This window comes from Marmota flaviventris, chromosome 12, assembly GCF_047511675.1.
Source record: "Marmota flaviventris isolate mMarFla1 chromosome 12, mMarFla1.hap1, whole genome shotgun sequence".
NCBI classification, from domain to species: Eukaryota; Metazoa; Chordata; class Mammalia; order Rodentia; family Sciuridae; genus Marmota; species Marmota flaviventris.
In genome coordinates, this window is record NC_092509.1 from 36,700,849 (window position 1) to 36,714,921 (window position 14,073).

Genomic DNA, 14,073 nt, shown 5'->3' on the forward strand with positions numbered 1-14,073 from the left:
ACATGCTTTCATTGTAAGCCAGTTGATTCTCAAATTAGTGTCATCACATCATCATGGTTTTTTAATTCAATTTGTAAATTAGGCTCAGTTAGAGATTAATAATAATTGCTAATCATAAATAGAATAATTATAAACATATATTATATTAAAATTGCCAGCACCACTACTTTTGTGCTTGGGGATTATTATCAAGTGAAACGAGGGTTACTTGAACACAGGGATTACAATACCATAACAGTAGATCTGATAACCCAGATGACTACTAAGTGGGAGGCAGGTAGCATATACCAAATGGATACACTGGACAAGGGATGATTCCTCCTTGGATAAGACAATATGAGGTTTCATCATGTTACTCAGAATATCATACAATTTAAAATTTATAAATTATTATTTCTAGATTTTCCGTTTAATATTTTCAGATTTACTGTTGGTAACCTCAGAAGGCAAAACTACAGATCAAGGGGAACTACTGTATATTAAATTTGTTCTCTGTGATTGAATGAATTCCCCCTTAGAATGTCCTAAAGGCATCATTTGATTATTGGTCATTGGTATCATCATTGTTATTATTAGCTGAGCCACTTCTAGCCAGTCTCTTTATTGGTAAAATGGAGATAATCCTTGTCTCTAGAGTTTTTGTGAATATTCACTATGTAAAACATTCAGGACAGAGTCTGTTATATGTTAGAGTCTTAGTATACAATAGATATTAGTATTTCCAGTTTTATATCATTTTACTAACTTACAATTAGTGTTTTACTAAATATGGTTTAAGCTCTTGCTATCTATAATAAATATAGCAAGTCGATGATGTACCAATAAAGTTATAATAGTTTCAGTTCCAAACCTCTGCCAAGGGAAGGAGAGGTACAAACACACATATGCCAGGGTTTTGCTTTTCTGATCATTTTGTTTGGATTATGCCATGCACTCGGTAAGGACCAACACTCCCTATTCAATTTGTTCTCTTTGAACTCTCTTTGATCTTTTCATGATGGAAAATAGGTCATATAGAGGAGCAAGTATGAAGCTACAACTTTCTAAGTTACAATCCTCCTGTGCATTATTTTCAGTAGAAAAGGACTTTACTATGTGGGTTTCATAGCTTGTCCCTCCTTTTCAAGATAGCTACTCAAATCACATGCTCTGCGGTCTAATCAGAAACGATTCTAAATTTCCTGAAAATTAATCAGCCTGATTATAGGCAGAGCCAATAATTATACATCCTGCCTTTCCCCCAGATTATTCAGCCCATGCTTGGGACTGAATAAGGAATCTCTAGTTCAGTGAAGGAATGGATAATTCATATTTGAGGTTCTGTTAAGGCAAAGCCCGAGGGCAGAGATGAAAAGTCATGAATTGGAAGGCAGCCAGAGGCCAAAAGCAGGAACGTAAGTGCATGGCTCCCAGAGGCCAGGCAAAATCAGAAGCTGAGTTCAGGGCTGAAGCCAAAAAAGCAGATCATGAATTCTTTGAGCCATGGGAGCTGTCCTGGAAAAGAGCCTGAAATGTGAGCTTGGCTTTCTAGGAGCACTGAGGGTGCATTTGTGTATGTGAACCAGGCTAATCAAATGACCATGAGGATGACCTGCCTGCCTGTTCCTCCACCTGCAAGACGCTGACCCATAGTGTGGATGAAACCCTTGAGATACACATTCAGCTCTTTTTACCAGGGCAAACATTTAGGAACGAGTCTAGTCAGTTGAAGTTCAGGAAATAATGAGAACTTTTATAAAAGAAAGTGGCATTGACTCAAAATATACCGGGAACATTTTCCTTAAACATGCTTCACGGGGGCTGGGGATGTGGCTCAAGCGGTAGCGCGCTAGCCTGTCATGCATGAGGCCCGGGTTTGATCCTCAGCACCACATACAAACAAAGATGTTGTGTCTGCCGAAAACTAAAAAAATAAATATTAAAAAAAAAAAACTCTCTAAAAAAAAAAAAAGAAAAAGAAAAAGAAATGCTTCACAAGCTGGGTGCAGTGGTGCAAACCTATAATCCCAGCATCTCGGGAGGCTGGGGCAGGAGTATCAAGAGTTCAAAGCCAGCCTCAGCAAAAGTGAGGTGCTAAGCAACTCAGTGAGACCCTGTCTCTAAATAAATATACAAAATAGGGCTGGGGATGTGGCTCAGAGGTCAAGTGCCCCTGAGTTCAATCCCCAGTACTGCCCCCACCAAAAAAGAAAAAAGAAAAAAGAAATGTTCACAGAGTAGCATGTTGGTATAATTTCACATAAGACTGATTTAGCATTATAATCACAAAACTGTCTTCATGAGATTATAGTGTTAGTCCAGGATCTCAATATATTGCCAAAGTCTGAAAGTGAAAAAAAAAAAAAAAGATTTCTTAGGCTGAGGTTGTGGCTCAGTGGTAGAGCGCTTGCCTACCACGTGTGAGGCACTGGGTTCGATCCTCAGCACCACATAAAAATAAACAAATAAAATAAAAGCATTCTGTCCATCTATAGCAACAAAAAAAAATTTTAAAAAGATTTCTTAATCTTCCCTTCAAATATCTAACTAAATAAAAGTATCAACTGTCAACTGAAGTTTGATACAAATGATTTCTTTACATGCTTTTCACACATTGAACAATAATGACAGTGACCTGGATTGATTTTGTCTGAAAACTAAAATATATTCAGAAATCTTAACATTCATCTTTGCGGTTGACCTTGTATTTTTAGAACTTGCTTTTTTCACACTTACGTAATTTGCAATTGACTTCCACTTAACAGTTTTGAAAAGGCAGGGGACAGTCATGCCACTGGAGCGCTCCAGGGGTTTCTGGAGAGATCAGTTCTGCAGTTGCTTTGTGCTCATTCCAAAAGGCATCTGAAGCCAGCCAGTTGGTTTCGTCTCTCTCCTGTGTTCAAAGACCTCACAACCCAGCTCTTTCACAATCACACTTCAGGGTTCTAAGGATCCATTTTCCATCTACGAGTCTCAGTATGAATTAAAACCATAACAGGTCAGCACCTTCATTACCAACAACCATTGTCCTCCCCACCCTTGCTTAGGCTCTTCCCTAGAGGTACCACCCTTCCTCAAGAGACTTCAATGGGAAACCTGGGCATGACTCTTGATGTCCTTCATCTTCTCCTTCAGTACCCATTTCCAGTCAATCACTAAACATAGCAGTTTCACATACTAAATATGTTTCAAATGTACCAATTTTTCTCAACCCTCCTTCCCCCACTAGTCTAGTCTATTCTTTGCCTTGGTTCTTCCAGCCCCAAACAATCTATTTCCTAGGTAGGAATTTTTGGCCTTATCCTTGACCATGGACCTCTGTTCTCCACCTTCAGCCCCTTAACCTGGACTTGGCTGGATCTTCCCTGGCCCCAGGAGGAAGGGATTTGGTTACTATTTCCCCCCATTTATTATGCATATAGGTGTGGAAACTCAGCACGGCTTACAAAGATTTAATCACAATTTCCAAAATATCTGAAGATGTAGATATTTCCCCCTGAAGTTCAAGTTAATCCGCATGACTTGAAACAGGAGCTGGGTGGACTGTGATTTTTCTTCTCTCTTTGTCTCTCTGTTATGATTGATTTGTGCAAATGAGGGAGAATCAGGCAGTGTTAAGTGCCTGGGTTCAAAGCCCTGGCATGTCATTTATTAGCTGTATGACCTCAGGCAAGTCACTTCACTTCTCTGACTTGGTTTTAACATTTGAAAACTGGGGATATCAGTAGTGAGTGTGATAGTTTTTCTTCCCTCTTAGAAATGTAAGGTTCAAATAAGCTGACATGGAAAGTTTGTTGGAAGGATACCAACAAAGATGTGTTTATTGTTATTATTTTGGTATCTATGTACATGAACCTTAAATTGACACATTGATCCTTTTAATGTTCTTTTCTGAACCTGTAGATTGTCTCTCTTTCTGGCCTTGTTTCTATGGAGTGTTCTGTCTGCATAAACCTGTGGTTCAGTGTAATGTGCACATTTGCATTTCTCTGTATGTTTCAGGGGTCTATCTATAACAGAGCTTCCTTTCATATAACGGGGGTCCACTTCATGCTTGGAATAGAAACCTTGCTGCTCAACCACTAGTGTGGCTTATTTTTAAACTGGCAAGGGCTTTTTTTCTTTTCTTTTTTTTTTCCTTCCTCTTCTTTCTTCCCCTCCTCAACCTTGGGGGAAGTCAGATTAACATTCTTTCTGTCCTAAGTTAAGCTATCTGCCTTGCATTCACTGTCCATAAGAATAAAAAAAAACTCTGGACCTGGAAAGGAGAACAAAAGCTCTTTCAAGGATATAAGTTAAACAGTAATTAGATCTACTGATAATGATCTTGGAAACAACCTTCATCTTCCTCCCCTAACCCTGCATGTTTGGTACTGGTGATTGAACCCAGGGGTGCTTTACCACTAAGCCTCATCCCCAACCCATTCTATTTTTTTGAATTTGAGGCAGGGTCTCTCTAAGTCTTTCAGGGTCCCAATTGCTGAGGCTGGCCTCAAATTTGAAATCCTCCTGCCTCAGCCTCCTGAGCCATTGTGATTAAAGGCCCTCTGTTTCCCTTTGCAGTTTGAATGGCAGCCTCTGGGTCCTGAGTCCGTAGCCTTTCTCCTTTGCTAGCAAAGCAGTAAAATTTCTGTTTCCATTTTCTCACCACTTTGTTCTCTTTATTGTATCAGCATCAAGGACAAGGACTGGACTTCCGTATCACATCCCTGATGTTTGTGTGTAATTATCTTTTAGCTTCTGTCCTCTGTGCTTTTCTCAAGTCTTTCTCCCTTTTATGTGTCTTTTTCTTCTGTCTTATGCTGTGCCTGTGTGTTGTGTGTTGTCTCTGTTTTTTGTTTTGTTTTGTTTTCTCCTTCTTGGTTTCTCTCTTCTTGATTTGCTTTTTCTCCTTAACTTTTCTACCTCCATATTGCAGTTAATAAAATAGAAAAAAAACAAAACCCTAAAATTAAATATATATATATATATATATATATATATATATATATATATATATATATGCTTTCTGATTCATTAAAGAATTTTCCATGCCTCTTTTCAAAAATTTATAAGTTTATGAATACAGTGTTTTCTATGGCTCTGGAGAGGATCAAATTGTTCTCTGCTTGCACACGCATCTATCGATTCTCTTTCCTGTGGTTCAGTGACCCTTTGTAGAAAGAAAATCCCTGTTTGACAGACCTTTCCCTCTAAATAGTAGGTAGCAAACTGTTAAGCACCCTTATTGCTTTGCTCTGAAGCATCTCCCAATTTCTACTTATCTAAATTGTGCTGTTCTAGGTGCAGGATGAGTGCAGGGATGGTGCCTCATTATTCCTTGGCTTCTACCTGGGTCCAGCACAGTGCCTGGAGCACAAGATGCTCTTGATAAATATTGTGAAATGAATGAATTCTACTGGGAATATTGAACTTCAGGGGAATCCACAGAGAGCGACTCATCACCCAATCATTGTCTTGCCCTTTTTATTTCTGATTTTGAAACAGGAACTCGTTACACTGCTGAGGCTGGAAATTGCCTCAGCCTCCCGAGTCACTGTGTTTGCTAGTCTTTAATTAGGCAGTTCTCTTGCGGTAGCCTGCCAGCCACTTCCCAGCCAGACTTCCTCTCTCTGGTCTCCAGCTGCTGTTTGCTCTGTATTATCCAAGCACGGGTTGATTCATTCAATGAACAAATATTTATTGAGGACCCTCTGGGTGCTGTGCTAATGCCACCTCTATAGAAGCTTCCCTAAACCACAGGTTAGCTGAAGTGCCTTTCCCTCATGTTCCTCTTATAGCCTCTTCTTGTCTCATTATATTGAAATGATATCAATACCAATTACATCTTACAATTGTTGATCCTAGTGTGAATAAGCTCCTGGAAGTTAGGGCCCGCCTTTATTTTAGTTATATTTGCATTGAGTAATTTGCAAGCCGTAATTCTCATGACCTTGGATCGTGAACCTCACCTAGGACTGCCCAGTAAATGTGTGCTGAATTACTCTATGCATTGCTCTATGCCTTGTCTTAGCTCGGGCTGCTATAACAAAATACAATAGACTGGGTGGTGTAAGCAACATTTATTCTCCCAGTTCTAGAGGCTGGAGGTCCAAGATTAGTATGCCAGTATGATTGTGGTAAGTTCAGATGAGATTCCTTCTCTTGGTGGCCGATAGCCCACTTCTCATTGTAATTAATTTCACATTCATCAGGGCTTCATTTTCATGACCTTATCTACCTCTGATCACTTCCTAAAGACTCCCCTCCTAATTCCATCACATTGAAGATTAGTATTTCATTGCATGGATTTTGATGAACCCAAACATCCTTCATTCTGTACTTGAAATTATACATTAATTCTTATTTCCTCCTTCATATTATGTATTGTCCTAAGATTTGAAGACAGCTATGAATCTCCTGAAGCTGTGCAGACCAATGCTATCTGGATATTATTGGTTCTTCATCTGTCACGGATTTTGATCTGATCCATCCAGACAGGCCCCCGTTTGTCAATGAGCCTTTGAAAGAAAAGCTTCTAACAACAGACCTGAACACACGGAGTATGGCTTGAGCATCAGAGTGGAATGTGTCTTTCTCTCTTATCCAGCCACTCTTCCTTGAATTATGTGATTCCAGGCCACATTTGAATTTTGGGAAGTCAATGCACACTGCTGAGTTATAACTAAACAATTAAAAGTTGCAAATCTAGGATCCTTCAAATTGCCCCTAAGCAGGCATGACTTGGTCTCAACTCCCAATGCTGAATTATTCCTTCTCTCCCACTTTCCCCATGCCTCAGCCACTGGAGCTGCACTCCCAGGCCCCTCTGCAGATGTGGAGATTAGCAGTCTGCTTGGTCACTGGGGCATGATGACAGTGAGGAGGTGAGCATGGGGTCTATTACATGATTGACATGAATAATAGTAGAAAGACCCTCTGAGCTCGCACAGCCCTCTTTATTAAGTGCTTCTAATTATGAACTTGAGAGTGTTCTAGAAAATTCCACTGAGAAAAGAGTAAGGACTTCAGTTCTGAGTTTTAATCCTGCTTAGTACCTTACAATTCATCCTTTTAACCTTCCCTACTAGATCATAAACACTATGAAGGCAAAGTAAATGATCATTTTGTTCACCAGAGTGTGGACAGCCCCTCATAGTGTTCAGTATTTCATAGAAGCTAAACAAATACGAACGAATGAGTGAATATGTGATCTGTGACCTTAACTTTGTGATCCCGAGTGGTCCTCAATTGTGAAAGGGGAATTTTTGATTGTATCTATTTTGTTGGATTATCAGAGGGCTTAAATGTAATGACCTACATAAAATATTCAGCACATAGTGAGACTGCACTAGGTGTTTGTTATTGGCATTACTGGTCAATTTGTGAATTGTATAATGTAGGGTGGGACCAGAGGAAAGGCAACCAGAAAGGGCCATCAAATTTCTGTTTGTTATAAATTTAAAAGAAATGAAAGGGATCTTAAGAGGGACAATTGGTATATCACTTTGCCCAGTATGCTGTGGTTTCATGAAGGGGAAAAATGGGTTGCTTTATTAGAAACGGTTAGAATGGCAAGCATGTCCTTCGCATTTCCGCAGGTGCTTTTACGTTGAAGCTCCTTTTCCAGGACTCTCATTAGAAGCACAGAGAATGAATCCTAGAATGGTAGTTCTTTGTTAATACTTAGAAGGTGCCTGCAGCCTCTCCCGGCACCACCGCCCTGAATGGCCCACATTTCATTAGGGAATCTCAAAGAGTTTAATAAACAGAAGAGATGCCTGGGAACCATGGGCTCAGAGCTGGAGGTCGTTAGTATTCAGTGTGTCCAATAGTGTCCTGACTGCTATAAGCCTTAAGGAGTCATTAACATTTCATGAAAATCCAGGTAGCATTCCATTTAGAACTAAAAGACAATTTTGACCTGAGACTCTAAATGAATGAAATAAGAAAACCAAAAATAAAAACAAAGGAAATAGCACTTGTGGTGAAAAAGAAAAAGGAATTTCTATAAACTTAAGAAATATCCTTTTCTTAAAAGTGTATTTATTAGACCATCTGGGATACAAAATGAGTTGGTACATTTTCAGATTCCATATTTATAGATCAAGATTAAAAATAGGAAGCTGGATTCTACCCAGACCAACCTATTCCTTGAAAGTTAGGCACTTTGGGAAGTACACAAATTCTTCTGAATTCTGGAACTCGGTGCAGTCCAGGGAATCCTGATTCTTTTCTGGGGGCGGGGGATGAACCGTGTGTTCTCTTTTGAACCTGGGTTATGGGAAGGAAGTTGCTACATGTGGGACCCAGCAAGTGTTTAGGGCACATTGACCAGATCAGTTGATATCCCTGGTCCCACAGAGAACCCTGTACATCCTGTATGGAAAACAAAAGTTCATGTTTAATTATATCTGGATAGAGTTTTTGAAGCATTTAACGTACGTATAAATGATATGGTAGCTTTTGGGTTGTGACTAGGCAGATTGTGCAGCCAGATGATGCTTGGATCACTTTGCTTATGAATGACTATTATATCATGGTACCATTTTGGAAAGCATCCCAAAGGAAGAGGAGTAAGTGACAGCATTATTCACAATTTCAATATACTCTCGTGTAAACTATCAAGAACTTATTATCGTAAGATGCAGATTTGAGTTGTTTATAACCTGAATTCTTTGGTCATATCATTTACTGTCTCTCATCCCCAGCTTTCTCATCTGTGAAATGAAAATAATAGTATTTTCTGCCTCTACAAAGTGGGAATCAAAGTGGCAATGAATGTGCAAATGTGGTGGAAAGAATACAGTGCTTTGTCGATGCTTGGCTTGTCCCTGTCAAGCTGGCTGGACACCAACTCTTGTGGAGTGTGGAACTTCACATTAGAGATAGTTTGGGCATCATGGAATTGGTGGATTTTCCAATTAACACTAACAGTATTCTCCATCTCATAATATCTCCACCTTTTGTTCACAAGAAGGGAAGAATTGCCATTCTCATTATTGTGAACACATCTAGTTCATTTTGGAGTGACCAAAGATCAGAGTTGATTCTCCTGAGGCTGATAGAAATGGAATAACAGAGATCTTTTTTTTTTTTAAATCTGTTTTATTTTGTTGATTATAAGCAGCTCGGTTTTATGTTGCCACTGGCTGTTACTCTGAGCCAGAGTAATAGCTGAGGAGTGACAAAATGCATACATTTATCATTCTGTAGCAGAATACATAGACTTAAAAAGTTTAATTAGTTTGTGACTAAAGGAAGGCTTCAGAAATGATATTTCAGATTATTATGCTGATATTTTTCCCAGCAGATTATTATGCATAATTCGGTATTTAAATTTTTTGTTGTTAGTGATTTCTTAAAAAGTATAAGGAGGTTGGCTACCCTCTCTCTGGTACATCCATAAAATGGAATATGATTGTAGCAATAAAAATGTGCAACACAGAATGAATTGCCAAAGCGGTTAGGCTATAAGGGAAGTCTTACACAAAATCACATTTACTATATGATTCTCTTTATTATATTTTATATCAGGCAAAACTGACCTGTGGTTAAAAAAGTTAGAAACCACAAAAATGGTTGCCTCTATGACTGAGAAGGGAGTAGAGAGAGGTAGGAAGCATTTGGAGGTGAAGTGTACCGAGGACAGCAGTCTATTTTGAATTGCAACAACTACAACAAAAATTGGTAGATAGATACACAATAAGGCAGAATTAATAAAAAGTCAATCATAAAATATAGCTGGTGCCCAGTTTCCAACTTTTCAACTTTCCTGTAGGTTTGAAAATTTTATAACAATATTTTTAAAAATATAATTTCAGAAAAAAAATTATTAATATAAAAAAGCACCATGGGAACTCTGGTTAATGTTTTTGGTGATTCAATATTCTTATAAGCACGAAATATCCTTAAAGACATTAAGTTACTTGTCAAAGGTAAATGAGAATTTATTACATTTCAGTTTCTCAAAAAGCTGGATAAAAGAGACACTTAAAATCATAAACACATAAAAGTTTCTGAGTTTGCAATGTGTCATATGAATTGCTACCAAATTAAATTTATAATTAAATACTACTTAGTACCATGTTGTTGACTATGCATCGTTTCATTTTTATTGTTTCTTTTGTTAATCTCCATGAATTCTCCTTCAGAAATGATAGGTTTTAAAACACAAAAAGGAATAAGCAGGTGACAGAATTCAATTAAGAAGAATATACCACAATGAGTCCCACTATTATGTATAATTGTTATGCACCAATACAAAATATGGGGAAAAAAGGGAGAAAATGTACATTTTTGTGAAATAAGTTAACTGATAATGTAAAGCACTTTTGAAAACCTGGACCTTGGGGTACAAATAATACCACCTTGACTTTCATCCCTTAAGAATTATCAGAATTCAGAAAGACTGAATTTAAAATGAGCATGACAAATTAGAGCATTGTATTTTTTTCAAAAGGACAAAATTCAGTAGGAACGTATACAATAGTATGCCCTGAAGAACCAAGAACCAGTAATAAAAGTGTATAATGGGAAAGGACCAATTATAATCAATGTCACTGAAGTCAGCTCTAGCAGAAGACCCACTGTCTGTTCTCCCATGGTGGTATCCTGCTTGCATACATATTTTTAAAGTAACATGGAGAAATAAGTCAGGGTTTAAAGAGGAACAAGGTGACTAAGATAATGGAAAACTACTCTTATTAGGAAAAATCTGAGAGAAGAGGAAATTCTGTCAAGATTGAAAGGTCAATCAAATGTTTGATTACTGTTTCCAATTATATGGTGTTCCTAAGAGAAAACTCCATAAAATGAACTATCAGAGCAAAGGGATTTAAGATCTGGTTTAGTTCTGCAAATGGAAAAATCCCCAGACTTTGAGGTTGATTAAACCCTGGAATAATTTATCAAGAGATGTTTTGGAATCTATGTCCCTGGAGAATTAAAAAATTAGACAAAATATAAATCCTGAGCAATTTGACATTCACCTGCTACAGGCTGAGGGCTAACTCTGATGATCCTTGAAAACACCTTGCTGGATCTGCATTCTAAAAATAATGTTTCATTCTACAGTAATAATTTTGAAGTACAGCTTGATACTAATTAACATTTTCTGGGTTTCCAGTAAGGAATTATAAGTTTACATTCATTTCACTTAAAAATCAGTATATTTAATGGCATTTCTTTACCTTGGCTGTGTCTCCTACAAATTGATTGTGTGTTGTTCCAGTGATGGTGACACTGTTCTTAGTTTCTGTATTTTTATAATTATTGTAAAATAATTATACAGTCTTCCCCCTTTATCCTCAGGGGATACATCACAAAGCCCACAGTGGATGACTCAAAACTCTATCTTACCTTGCTTTTCTTATGCATACACACCTAAGATAAAGGTTAATTTATGAATTAGGAAGAGTAAGAGATTAATAACAATAACTAATAATAAAAAGAACAATTATAACAACGGACTATAATGAAAATTATATGAATATGGTCCCCCTCCTTTGAAAGAGTCAAGACCAATATTAATATTCTTGGATTGCAATTGACATGGAGCAATTGAAACTGAGGATGAAGGAGAGTGCTCTCATGTATTCTTTCATTTTTTTTTTCTTTCTAATATTATAATAACATCATTACAGGATGTTTTCATATTTACAAATGTTATTCTCCTGAGTATTTTATGTTGGTGAGAAGACCCCCTACCGGGTCTGTTTCAGCATGCTCCCCGCCATTTTTACCCTGTCTTTTGTCCACCTTTGGAAAGTCAGCCTGTGGAGCTCCTCTCTCGCCTTCTCCACTGTGGTCTCTATTTTTGGTTTCCTAGTCTCTTTCCTCAGCTCACTTTCCATCTTACCCATTGCAGAGCAAAACTTACTTCCTGTTGTGATGCTATTCAAAACTTCGTGGTTTCTCAAAATAACACTCCTGTTGGAACTAACATGAGCTACGAGGTGGAAAGTAAAAGAACAATCCCGATCGGAGAGAACATTTTTCATATGCTTCCTGCGGTGAGTAAAAATTTGTTGTGGGTAAATTTTCTCTCACTTCAAATTGTAACTTACAGTAATGAATGAATGGTTGGATGATTAAAATACTACCATTTTCTGTTATGTTGTATAAAATATGTATAGTGAAACCTTTTTAAATGGCATTTTTTTTTATGCTGCTGGGGATTAAACCAGGGGCTTCACACATTCTAGGCAAGTGGTCCACACTGAGCTACATCCCCATCCACAGAAGGGCAATTCTGAATGTGGTGTGGCTATAAGGGAAGGACATTTGTCATTTATATCTACTGACTCTTCCTGTCTCTCAATGAGATGGGGCACTTGAGCTTTCTTCATTATAATTACTGTAATTACTGGGGCTTGTGCAGATAACATTCACTTTAAATACTGGAATAAGATGCTTCTAGTTGTCAACTTTGGTGACTACATCAATTCCTTCACGAAGAAACTGTAGGTTGATGTGGCTTATCTTTGGGAAGTAAATATGTAAGAATTTGTGGAAAATAAACAAATATTCATAATATAGAGGTTATTGTCTGCACTGTGTAGCCAAAGCTCCTAGAACATTCCCCACTACATATACTTGTTAAGAAAACAAATCAGTAATGATATGGTTTTCTATTGCTGGACACAAATGTGGAAAAACTTATCACTAAATACAAACCCAAACTTGGAAAAATTTTTGTCACGAAAATCTGGTTGTGTATAAACATATACTCTCAGGCATCTTTTCATGATCCATTTAAAAATTACGAGGCCAAATCAATGTGGTCCAAAATGGAATCACAGTTTGCCAACCTTGGGATATTAGAGTCTTATAATTAATTCCCTTCTGTTGGACTTTTGACTTCTTTCAACTAAATTATTGCTGTTCATGTAAATTGCTTTGATTTTTTTTGTATGACAATTCAGAGAAAGGATAATTTGCTGAGAATGAATGAGAAATAAACAGAAAATGACGAAGGAAAAAAAATACCAAAAGCTTTGTGGAAAAGAAGGGGGACAAAAACTAACTCATAAAGAAAATAGTTGGCAGTAGAGAAAATTTTTATGAAGACAAAATATGGTCTTTTGAAATCAACAAAATGAATGCAATTCATGGTCTATAGTTGTACAGACCATGTTTCTTCAAGAAGGAAACTCATAAAGCTTTCTCGTGGTGCAATGGAATGGCCTATAATTGAAAATTTAATAACAAAAGAATATTTCTGTTCCTTATTAGGAAGGCCTTGGAGAGGACTGTAGTGGGCAACTCTTTACCCATGCAACTTCTGCTAGTGTGTATCTTGCTGACCAGCAAGAAGCATAAGATCTTCTGCCTCTCACTTGGCATCTTGAAAGAAATAGCATAAGTGTTGATAATCTGCAGGTGATGAATAACTGCATCCAGTTTGGACTAGTTTGGACTAGTGGGAAAAGGAAATTCTAGAACCAATGCAACCCCTTGTTACTTCATCTTCCTTGGATGGAACTCATAGTGTAGTTGACCACTTTCCTACCTTGCTGCATACTTGCCCACCCTATTCTACTCTGCCCCTCCACAACCCACAACCCGTAGGATGGCTGGGCACACAGCAGATGGCAAGGAATGCTTTTGAATAAATGGTGCATAGTCACTTTCTCCAAAAACTTGGTAAAGTTACTTGAAAAGGAAAACAACAAAGTTGATTTTCAACCAGAGTGAGCAATGAGCAGGCTGTTGAGCCATGCAAATTTACATTTTCTTAGGAGGTTTATTTTAGGGTTTGTAATTTATTTCATCTCCTACTGAACATGAGATCCCAAAGCATATGGATGTTTCCCCCCAGTTGACCAAGAAACCATAGAACACAGTCATTATTTTGAGTGCTTAATTTGAGATATATATCCCTCAGTAATCTTTTCTATTGTACCATAAAGAGCAGGTTTGCATTTTTGTGTTCTACCCTATCTATAAAATTCAGAATTTATTGAGGTGACGAACACAGTGAGTGAACACTGTCTGAAGACATCCTGAGCTGAAAGTTCAGTGACATGAAGTAGCCTGAGGTATCAGAGAATCATTCATTTAAAAGGCAGGAGCTTTGGTAGGCATTGTGGATATGAAGCGGAATAAATCACA

At 37.7% G+C, this 14,073-nt stretch overlaps 1 protein-coding gene across 1 annotated transcript in view; it reads left to right on the forward strand.

Annotated features, from left to right (window-relative positions):
- The window catches only part of St8sia6 (ST8 alpha-N-acetyl-neuraminide alpha-2,8-sialyltransferase 6), a 121,960-nt gene that overhangs the window by 101,295 nt on the left and 6,592 nt on the right, over nt 1-14,073 (forward strand). The window contains exon 4 of the mRNA XM_027928444.2: nt 11,828-11,972. Within this exon, the coding sequence (XP_027784245.2) occupies nt 11,828-11,972 (145 nt within the window). The remainder of the gene's footprint in view (nt 1-11,827; nt 11,973-14,073) is intronic.